The sequence below is a fragment of the Hesperophylax consimilis genome, chromosome 15 (assembly GCF_061612785.1).
Source record: "Hesperophylax consimilis isolate HC1 chromosome 15, BYU_Hcon_1.0, whole genome shotgun sequence".
NCBI lineage: Eukaryota > Metazoa > Arthropoda > Insecta > Trichoptera > Limnephilidae > Hesperophylax > Hesperophylax consimilis.
The window spans coordinates 24535164-24546783 of NC_142850.1; the positions used below are offsets into that span (position 1 = coordinate 24535164).

At 35.2% G+C, this 11620-nt stretch overlaps 2 protein-coding genes across 5 annotated transcripts; one reads left to right on the forward strand and one right to left on the reverse strand.

The window, feature by feature from the left end:
- Positions 1-1216: 1216 nt before the first annotated feature.
- On the forward strand, positions 1217-4697 carry Taf12 (TATA-box binding protein associated factor 12). 4 transcript variants are annotated; one of them, XM_089640388.1, is made up of 4 exons: positions 1217-1353; positions 1595-1734; positions 2972-3164; positions 4462-4697. In XM_089640388.1, exons 2-4 carry the CDS (start codon positions 1645-1647, stop codon positions 4587-4589), a joined length of 411 nt encoding a protein of 136 aa, XP_089496514.1. In that variant the 5' UTR covers positions 1217-1353; positions 1595-1644; the 3' UTR covers positions 4590-4697. The 4 variants fall into 4 exon arrangements, with proteins under 4 accessions (XP_089496514.1, XP_089496512.1, XP_089496513.1 ...); XM_089640386.1 differs by having other exon boundaries at positions 1223-1353; positions 1489-1734; XM_089640387.1 differs by having other exon boundaries at positions 1223-1340; positions 1489-1734.
- A 2848-nt stretch (positions 4698-7545) lies between these two features.
- Positions 7546-11407, reverse strand: LOC149417536 (peptidyl-prolyl cis-trans isomerase FKBP2). The gene is made up of 2 exons (XM_089640067.1): positions 11155-11407; positions 7546-8197 (listed from the first exon to the last, which is right to left on the reverse strand). The coding sequence occupies exons 1-2, from the start codon at positions 11314-11316 to the stop codon at positions 7940-7942; spliced, it is 420 nt and encodes a 139-aa protein (XP_089496193.1). The 5' UTR covers positions 11317-11407; the 3' UTR covers positions 7546-7939.
- Positions 11408-11620: the final 213 nt, after the last annotated feature.

Here is an 11620-nt window from a genome sequence, read left to right on the forward strand (position 1 = left end):
TAATTTCCAAGACGTCATTTCGCAGATTGAAGTCAGTTGAAGGTTTTAGCGTAAATATTTTGAATTTTCTTTCACCCATCTAAAAATAATGTTGCGTGCTAGAATTCTTCAAGGTGATAAATTAATGCCGTGTTGTGTTAAAGGTTGCTCAAATGGATTCGATAATCCAGTGCTAGGAAGAAGCAGCAAGAAATACGTTTGTTTGTGTGTGCCATTTCGCGATTGAAATCAAAAATACGGTACTTTTGGGATTAAAAAATAATGCGTTGCCAACGCTTAATCTTCCAATCATCATAAAATATCCGGTCTATCTCCACCAATTGAAAGAAGGACTCGATCACGTTGTTAAATACAGGTACTAACCTCTCTTTCTTTGATACAATGTTCATGATTCCTGAATGTACTTCATTGGCTAATAATTTGATTAATTTTCCTTTTCAGACCTATCCGTATTCCGACGCGATCTTATACCACGTATTAGGAGACTAAAATTGCTAAACAAAGCCACGATTACATCAAACAAGTTCATTTAAGCCTCTCCAGAATTACATCATGTAAGTACCAGTATTTTCAATGATGTTTGCTGACGACAAAGCTGTGAAAATTATATGAAACCCTTGCAGGAGAACTTGAATAACTTCTAGTGCTATTTTGTGTATATATTCTTGTATTTTTGTGCAAGGTCAAATTAAATCCTATTAAGTTGTTGCAGTAAGACAGAAATCCTGGGTTCGATTCCTAGTTGAGACTGTTACTTTTTATTTTTTTGTGTCTTGTTCTGTTTCATGTTTTGTTTAGATATATTAGTATAATCTTCTACTTCAATGATAAATCAATGCTCAATACATCGGTTGTACTGACCCTGTTTTGTATTACTGTCCATTGTCTTTTTGAAAATAAAAAATATTTTGATGTGTGCATAGCTGTGGGTTTTTTTTATTTTCCTTTTCCTGCATTCCAGTATTTTTTATGATATAATTTTTTTGGGCTAGTGAATGAACGATGTTAGCTGGGTGCAGGTATATTGTCTATGTTTGCTCTTTTTTAAATGACCTTGAGATTTCTTTATGGTCCACCATATATTTACCTGTCTGGACCAAACGACCGTTTTATCTGTGGTCGTCTGTGGTTAAGGGGGTGACAAAATGGCGCCATACAAAAAGCCCGAAGATATCGATCTAGAGAGTGGTTTATTTATGAATTCGATTCTCAATTCATGCTCAATTCTGAATGAGTGGTTTATTTATGGTTCTGACATTTGACAACAAAAATTATTGAAAGATTGTTTTGATTCTGCATTGAAATTTGACATAAAACGCAAATTTAGTCGCAACTGAACGGTAATTCTTCCAGGTATCTTATTGATTTACTTTATTAGGTATTATGTTATTTATCCACGTTTATTTAGTTTTACCGGAGTGCATTGACATTAAGCCAGCTCATTTGTTGGAAATGAAACTGAATATGTCAATTGTGAATTAATTCCAGGGTGCTTGAGATATGTCAAATCTTGGAAACACGATCGGACAAGTTCAATCTATAGCACCCGGGGGCACAATGAACCAACAATCTTCAGCTATTCAATACCCAACAGGAGCAGCAAATCACTCGCCTTCTAATTCCCAAACTACCGCATCCACAAGCATGCAAGCTTCACCGTCCCAGCACAGTCCCATGTCTGGTCAATCGCAGGCGGGGAAGTCGGCTGTCAGCAATGCGGATGCGCCCACTCAGGTATGTATTCACTGCTAACCGGATCTTTATCCTAAATGATTAGTGTCGTCACATTTACAAGATCCAAAGATACATCTCTGTTCCCTTACCACATTAATAAAAATATATTAAAATGCAAAAATGAGATTCAAAACCTTGGATGGATTTTCGAAGCAAATATCTCTTTAATTATTGAGGACAATATTAGTGATTCTTAAACGAAAATTTGGAACAGACAAATCAGAAAAAGATATGGTCGCATCTAGTACTTGCCTTGCCGGGGTGCCGCTCTTCCAACAGAGTTAATGGGACCCTATCCCCTTCGGTCATATTTAACTGTATCATACTCGAATAAGAACTACCAACATTATCTTCATTTTCTCACCGCACATTGTTATTGGCTGCTATCTTTATGTATGACCGCAAGATTCAACTCGAACTAAATGCAATCTAGACAATGTCTTGGATAAATATATCCTATTTTAATTTTAATGTGCGACATCTATTGATTTTTACGATGAATATTTATTTTTGGAATAACTTAATGAGTAAAACCTTAAATTGTAATATTTAATTATTGAAGACAATATTAGCGATTCTTAAACGAAAATTTGAAACAGAAAATCAGAAAAAGATACAGTCGCATCTAGGACTTGTTGCAAGCTTGGACAATCAACAAAATAAAAACCAAAAAGTAGCAAGAACTTCACGCAGAATGGGAAAATGAATTTTGTGGAGTTTACAAAATTAGGCATTCAAAATGGCATTTTCGACAATCGAAAACGGTTAAAATTCACTGTTTGGCTGCCGCCGCCTGTGTAACTCGATATTATCGTCCATTACGTTCGCCCATTCCGCCATATCTATTATAAATATTATCATTCATATCTTCATCTTTACTGTCCATATTAATTTGATACTAAAAATGATAGTGAAATTGGCAATACAAAATACGAAAAATAATGCGTGAACCAGATGACGTTCGACATTTTGCTGTCATTTTTCACTCTGTTGACACTTTTTATAAATAACTTTTTACTGAGCCAGAGGTTAATCCAGCTGTTTGGTTCCTCTAGCTTGATAGGAGAGTTGCATTGGGATGAGCATAATTGTGCATTTGAGGGATGTTGACCCAAAATTTCGGTTCTACAGTTGAACAGTAGAATTGGGAACAGCGGCCTTAATTGTCATAGTATACATTTTTGATGTGTATTAGTACTATTTTCCAGTTTATATAGTCTGATTTCCCACTGGCCAGATAGTGAGCAGACCCCGGCTGCAGGAACTGGTGCGGGAGGTGGACCCCACGGAGCAGCTGGACGAGGAGGTCGAGGAGTTACTGCTGCAGCTGGCCGATGACTTCATAGACACCACCATGAACGCTGCCTGTCTTCTTGCCAAGCACAGGCACGTTCCCACCGTGGAGGTCAAGGATGTGCAACTGCATTTAGGTAACACTGTTTTCATAAAATACAAAGTTATTCAATTTTTATTGGTAGATTGGACCGGTTTCAACCTGTTTTCAACACTTTGCTGGTAACTGTGTTAGGTTGATGACTTTTTTCTACATTTCTAACTGAATTATTGAAATTTTAAGTAAAAATATTCTATGGAACAATTTAAAATATGGTCTTGCCTCTGAGAGCTCCATTGTAACCGCGGGGGTATAACTCCGATCGAAAATTGGACCTAATACAATGCCTTCGAGGTTTTTATTAGTGCCAGGCAAAGTTTGGGTCAGAACCGGCCCTAGTTACATGTCATTTATGAGAAAGAGTGAGAGGTTTCAACAATATGCTTATAATATATATACGGGTTTCTTCCAGTTTGAACACATCTTTTGTACAGAGAAATGTTAAATTCTATGCTATGAAATTATACAATGCTATACCAAATCAAACAAAAAATAACATAAATGAATATATTTAAAACAAAAGTAAAAACATGGCTACATACATACAAAAGTTCAAAACTACAGGCCGCCTCAGAACAGGAAACCGTAGTGAGGAAGGCTGTGAAAAAAAATTTTGAATTTAGACTTATATTATTCTTTATACCTATATCATGTACAAACTTGCATGCATCCCAATTTTTACTGAATGGTCAGATGCATCCCAATTTTACTGAATGGTCAGATGCATCCTAATTTTTACTGAATGGTCAGATGCATCCCAATTTTACTGAATGGTCAGATGCATCCTAATTTTTACTGAATGGTCAGATGCATCCCAATTTTACTGAATGGTCAGATGCATCCCAATTTTACTGAATGGTCAGATGTATCCCAATTTTACTGAATGGACAGATGCATCCTAATTTGTACTGCATGGTCAGATGCATCCCAATTTTACTGAATGGACAGATGCATCCTAATTTTTACTGAATGGTCAGATGCATCCCAATTTTACTGAATGGTCAGATGCATCCTAATTTTTACTGAATGGTCAGATGCATCCCAATTTTACTGAATGGTCAGATGCATCCCATTTTTACTGAATGGTTAGATGCATCCCAATTTTACTGAATGGTCAGATGCATCCCAATTTTACTGAATGGACAGATGCATCCTAATTTTTACTGAATGGTCAGATGCATCCCAATTTTTACTGAATGGTCAGATGCATCCCAATTTTTCTCTCCTTGCCATTTTCTTTGACCCTTAAACCTTCATCAATACATGACACAATAAATCAAAAATAAATGTGATATTGTCTTAGGACTGGATATAAAAGTATTTATTGTTTTCAGAGCGCAACTGGAACATGTGGATTCCCGGCTTCGGGACGGACGAGCTGCGGCCGTACAAGCGAGCCACAGTCACAGAAGCGCACAAACAGAGGATGGCCCTCATTAGAAAGGCCATCAAGAAATACTGATTTCTTTACCTGGACCTCAGATAACTAGACTTTTCTCTGTAACCCGTGTGTTCAATGTTTTGTATTTCATAGCACTTAAATAAATTTAAGGAATTAATTATTAATAAATCTCATTAAGATAAATTGTTAAATTTTTTATGATTTTATTCTTTTATGAGAAAGATATTGAAAGTTTTTCTTTTCTGAATATAGAATATAATATTATATACCGTCAAACTTGGTTATAACGAGCACGAGGGGACCGTGTCCCATTAATCGTTATATCTAAAATAGGTTTTTTAAAAGTCCGACTGTATGTTGCAGTCAAAACCGGTTTTTAGTTAGAATGCTTTTTCTCTAGTTAAAACTAGTTTATACATTCAATATAAACTAGAGAGAAATTTTAATAATCTAGTTTTAACTACTAAGAATGCGTTCTAACTAAAAATGGGTTTCCACTGTAACATATACAGGGTGTCCGGAAACTCGTAGTACAAGCGGGAAACTGGTGAATCTAAATCACATTTGGAGTCGATTTTGTAGTATATTTTTTTTTGATTTGAGCTTTCGTTATCGAGTAAATCGAGTTTGAAGTTGATTTTTTTTTTTTTTTTAATCAAATTCTTATAAATTATTACTGAAGATCAAAGTACCCAACTAATTAAAACTATTTGAAAGTAAAACAAATGAAGAAACTCGGATTTGAAGCATTATTTTGAAATCACCCTTCATTTAACCCGGTGTAATTATAAAATATTTCTGCTCTGCAGGGTTAAAACATCTGTTGTTCAACCCTAAACACCAGAAAAAAACTTTAACCCTAAAATAGCCGAAAAATATGTTTTTTTGGTTTTTTTTTTTTTTTTTTGTGAAAATGCCAAATCAAAAAACTTTATGTTTTTTTGGGTTCCCCATGTGGTGTAGATTCTCCAGTTTCCCGCTTGTACTACGAGTTTCCGGACACCGTGTATAAATAAAAGGCAATGTTCGTAGGTGTGTGCCCTACAGATGCAAAAACTGCTTTACCGATTTTGCTGAAAATTCCAAAGTTTGTTCTTATTAGTGCCAGACGTGTTTTTTTAAAGAAAGACGAACATTCTCCGGTTACGAATAATCTCACAAGATTTGTAAATCTCCTACTGTAAGTACCACAGTAACCGGAAAATATTGTTTGTGTTGTGATAGAGGACTTAGCCAGCCGAGGAATCGAACACATTACGTCTGGGTGGGACCCAAACGCGATGTTAACTCAACCACTATTTAGAGTGGTTTGAATGGTAGAAGTCGGGGACGATCGAGAAAGACTTGACGCATTATCTCCAGACTGGAATGAGATACGAAGTCTATAAAATGTACTTTTTTAATAGTAATAATGTGGGGTTAACAGTTGACAATGGTAGAAAAGGACGGAGACGTCTGAGGAAGACTTCAAACATTATCTCTGCACAGGAATGAGATAAGCAGTTAATTTAATACAATTTTTTTTATCAGTTTGATATACAGTAGTGAATGTCCAATTAAATACTCACGTGTGGTAAAATGTGGCATGTGATGAATGAAAAAAGGCGTGAAAGGAGAATGTGTGACGTGGAAGTGAATGGTAGAAGGATGACCGATGAAGTCATGGCACGATCAAGTGAAACAAATACTTGAAAATGTAAACTTTTTCAGTTCTCTACAATAACATTATTTCTACCTTTGAAATGCGCCCGGTTTTCAGGTATGCTTGAATTCACATCCTCACAAAGTCTGTCGACAGCACTGATTATGTGTCTTCATGATTCAATCTATTCATTACCTACTTTTATCTTTATTTCAGTCAGCACCAGCTGCTTTTTGACTCCCTGGAAAAAACGTTTTATCATCACACCTGCGTCAAAATAATTTCTTCTCCGACTTCAGTCAAGGATTTTTGATCAATTTCTATCCTTCCATTTTGCCCGGAATTATTGAAAGAGCAGCTCGCCTCGCATCCAACTTGATAACTTTCTCACATATAACAGCTTGTTACAATTCTTTAATCATCTGCATGTTCATCATATGGAAATCACCTGCACATTAGCTTGTTACAATTCTTCAATCATCTGCGTGTTCATTATATGGAAATCACCTGCACATTAGCTTGTTACAATTCTTCAACCATCTTCATGTTCATTATATGGAAATCACCTGCACATTAGCTTGTTACAATTCTTCAATCATCTGCGTGTTCATTATATGGAAATCACCTGCACTTAATGCACATTTCAATCAAGAAGATATAATAACTTATATACATCATTGTCATCATAGAATAAAAAAAAACTAGAATAATAATAAATAATAATACTTGGATGACTTGTATAGCGCTGTTTTTGTGCAAAAACACCTCAAGGGCGCTGTGCCTTCCATACAAATTTAAATGGAAACAATCATTGTTCCATTTATCACATTCCTCACTTACACTCGCCTGACATAATCTATATCTCCATCCTATTTGAATTTCCTGATCAAGGTGAAAAACTGGTTGGAGATTTAATGCCTGATTGGCCAATCACGATATTTGGATCACAAAACACGTCTACATGGCATTTCTTGTGTTTTTCTCTATTCTATGACTGTAATAATATTGTGGCGTGGAAAAAAGAAAAACTTATCAACCTGCTAATAATAATAATTGCAACATGATATAATATTATTATCCCCTTCTCGTGTTGCTAAGTGTAAACGGAGCAGATGCCCTCTTATCATCAGTTAAAAGAAATGTACACGATTGCAGTCAGGGGCGTTGCTACTATGTATACATAGATTTATGGTCACCGCTTACCGCCTCCTCTTTTGGCCACATGCACAGATAATAATTGCTTTATCAGCCTAAAACTTGTTGCAGTAATTCTGCTTGTTTTAATGATCAAAATAGCATAGTTTGACATTTGAAGGTAAGGTTATCTACATAACACGGTGCATTATTAAAAGAAACATAAAATATTGTCTTACATTATTTTATTACACCAAAGTCATATATAATAATTTTTAATGCTGCAAATTTTGTTACAGATTACTAAGTTATCAGTTAGTAGGTTACGCAAGCAGCTTATGAATAAAATTACATTTAAATTGTGATTATGATGTATCATTATTGCATTTTGAATGAGTACTATGTAAAAATGTGTTCATTACATAAAAATTGTTCACATGTTGCACATTTACAGCCAATAAAGATTATTTTGGTCATATTTGACATTATGGAATGAAATTAATACTTAACTTTAAGAGGCCTATTGTAAAGAATCAAAAGATTCTCAACTACACACACAGTGTGTGAGTATAAAATTGTTTATTATTTCTAGTGGCAACACAGAATGCAATAATGACTTCTAGAACATTTTTTTCTATAAGTCATCTTTGCGTATAATCTTTACAAGTTCAACTTCAAAGGTGAGAGTAGCGTCCCCGGGAATTTTAGGGGGTGCTCCTGAGGCACCGTATCCCAGTTCGGAGGGGATGACCAGCTTTCTCTTCTCTCCCTCGCACATGCCCATGAGCCCCTGGTCCCAGCCCTTGATGACCTGCCCAGCGCCCAGGGTAAAGGAGAGGGGATCTCCACGAGGAATCGAGCTGTCGAACTCGGTACCGTCTTCCAGAGTTCCCTAGAGAGAAATAAAAATAGGTATATACTAACTTATCCCAAAAATGTAAGTCAAGAGAAAAGTTTTTTTCTTTCAGTTTCATTTTGGATACCCGTGCAGTGGCAGCCAGCTCTAAGAAGCGTTGGAGCAATTCACTACTAAAATTTTGATCAAAATAAAATTAATAATTATCAACCGATAACAATATAACCTTAAATTAAAGCAAATAACAGTAATACTATATTGTTATTCTAAGAATAATATTAAATTCAAACGGCTCGAATTTTCATTCTTTGTATCACGTGTCATAAGTCATGTGGTGCGAGTGAATTCCATATCGCTCATCGGGAAACGTCACCCGGGAACATCAATTATCTATAGACGCAGGTGTGGAAGTTGACTATGGAAATTTCTCCGAATTGTGAACAACGCTCGGCAATGCCTCTTAAACTCTTCAGCGAGATGGCGCACTTTAGTTTCATGCTTGCATACCGATCACTCCACTAGGTCGGTATAAGGTTTAAAATTGCTATTTGCTAATGTCCTTCGCCGCTGAAGGTTTCCTTGACCTGACATAAGGATAGACTGGCAATATTTTTAGCGCACCACCCATTTTTGTGAGTACAAGCTGCCACTGAACCCACGACCCGGGTGTTTACTGAGTATTAATTCAATACATCTTATTTATTGTACCAGCTGACGTGTACCTGGCGTTGCTCGACTTTTCTCTACTTTCAATAAATATAATATCCATGTATTATATAGGGTGTCCGGTGGTAAAGTGCAGTAACTTCGGGAGGTGATTCTACGTGGTCGTAGGAGTAAAAAAGACAAATAACTTTTTCTGAAATTCCAACTTTTAGATGTACTTTTAAGCTAATAACGAAAAATTTCTCCGACGTGCCTAGACGGCATTATTTTTTTCGTCGTTGCCAAATCTACATCCCGCGCCCCCCCCCGGTAACTAATCCCCGCTACCCCCGGCACCCGAATTCAGTCGGTCAGCTGGTAAACTGTCCCCCGCACCCCCTCCTGCACCCCCCGCTATTAGTAAATCGTGCTTTGAATGTAATGTGTCACAAAATTTGACGGGCAGAGTAAACAACTTTGAAAATTTAATTTATCTAAGAATTTTTGAATTCGTTCACTAGATTTATTGTTTGTTCTCTGCGAACTTTTCATTTGGTTTGAATTTTTGACAGATGTGAGGAGAACCCCGTACAATTTAGATGTCGGTACGTGTTTTAGAGGTATAATGGTTATGGTGCTGATTTTATCAAAATCAAATTTTATAATATTCTTATTATTATTATAATTTACAAGTACAAGTATATTACATTGGATTTATTAATATAGACGTTGTACATTATAATGATTTATGATCAATAAGATGGATCAAGGAAAAAAATATTTATGAGATGTAATATTTTTGGTATGCCTCGTTATTCTACTGTGTCATTCGTGTGGAAAACGTTATTTTTTTTTAAATGATTTTCGGCTATGTAATCATTGTTTTTTCTCGCCTATAAAATTATGTCCCGTCTTTCCGGTTTATAAAAAAAGGTCTGATTTTTCGGATTGAAATTTTTAAAAAATCCCCAGGGTTTCAAAAATACGATTAAAAAAATAATAATAATACAGAATGTCTTAGAATATTTTCCTTAACCGGAAAAAAAAATTAAAAAATATGATGCGAGTGGCCTATTAGTAAAAAGCGATGAAATTAGTTAAGTGTTCAATGAGTTATTAATATTTTTTATAATAAAAAGTGTAACGTGATTTTAGTGCCGTTCTCTTTTTGAATTTGATAAAATATCAAAACATACGGCAAACTCTGTGTTGTTATTGTTTACAATTCACATGCGGTTTCCATGGATACGCGCCACTCACAAATATGCAACATTGCCACATTCACACTTGCGAATTTATCGGGTAAGTTTGCACCTACACTATGGCTTTTTAGCAGGTATGTCTTTTTGTATGAAAAATAAAAAATTGGAATTTCGGAAAAAGTTATTTATCTTTTTTACTCCTACGATCATGTAGAATCCCCCCACGAAGTTACTGCACTTTACCCCCGGACACCCTGTATATATATATATATATATATATAATCCTTCCGGAAGAAATGCTCTAAATGATAATGTAAACCCTATTAAAATCCTTGTGTAGTTTAGAAAAACTAAGTGCACAAACAGAGAGACGTCGCTTTGTTTTATATAACTAGCTGATGTGTACCCGGCGTTGCTGGGAGTTATTCTTAGGAGATAGACATATACCGCCGCTGACTTTTCTGTAGGCCTTTTTAAGATATACAAATCCGTGTCACATTATTTTGATATATCTCATAAGGTTTAGCCAGTGGTAGCAATGTAAGCGCACGAAAGTATTTTTTACGAGTTAATTACAAAACTTCCGACTTTTATCTACTTTCTATAAATATAATATGCATATATTATATATAAAAACCTTCCGGAAGAAATTCTCTAAATGATAGTAAAAACCCTATCATAATCTTTGTGTAGTTTAGAAGAACTAAGCGCACAAACAGACATACACGGAAAGCGACTTTAATTTTTACAATTTAAAGATATATATGTTACCCGCCTATTTAGACGATGTCTGTTCCGAGATGTATTATCAGCAAATATTATTGATAAGGTTTCCGTGGTTGTCATCAATATGGAGAAATTTTAAAATAGTAAAAAAGGTCATAGCCGTCATATCCCCCACTTCCTCACAGTACACTTAATCATATGTATTGTTAAAATAAATAGTTAACAGGTATCATATTGTTTTTACACTGCAAGAAATATTTGCGGGTGGTATTCTTTTTTAGAATACCAGAAAAATAAATTGCTTTCTTTAAAGTTATTTATGGATGAATATGGAAGGCAAACTCTTTTAAACTACGTGTTAATGGGTTTAAAAATATAATGAGGAATGTCTTGAGGAAAATAGAATGTTTAGGTCCTTACGGTGTAATGCATCTTCAGCATGTCGCCTTTTTTTGACTTCACACTGCAGTTTTCCACACGTTTCTTAATTCCAATTTGAAGTTTCTTCTTGGGTTTTTCATCAGCAACCGTGAGGACTAGATAAGTCAAGAAAAATGGTAGAATAAAATGTAGGAAATTCATTATAATAAATAAATTAATGAAACTCGGGATAAAAAGATACGCCGGCAGCTGACGTAGCCGTCACTCAAATTTATAGATACAAAAACTGAAACTGGACAAACTTGACGGAAAAGTTTTTTGCTGTTGTTGCTAGTGATGGACAGGATCGAAACATTTACATGATGTTTATTGTTTACTTGCAGATAGCAACGTAATGATCATAATATTATTATAATGACTTAAATGATCATGTTCCAAATTCCATGCTAACTCAAAATATGAGAATATAATAATCATATGAATTTTCAGAACAAATTTTTTCAAC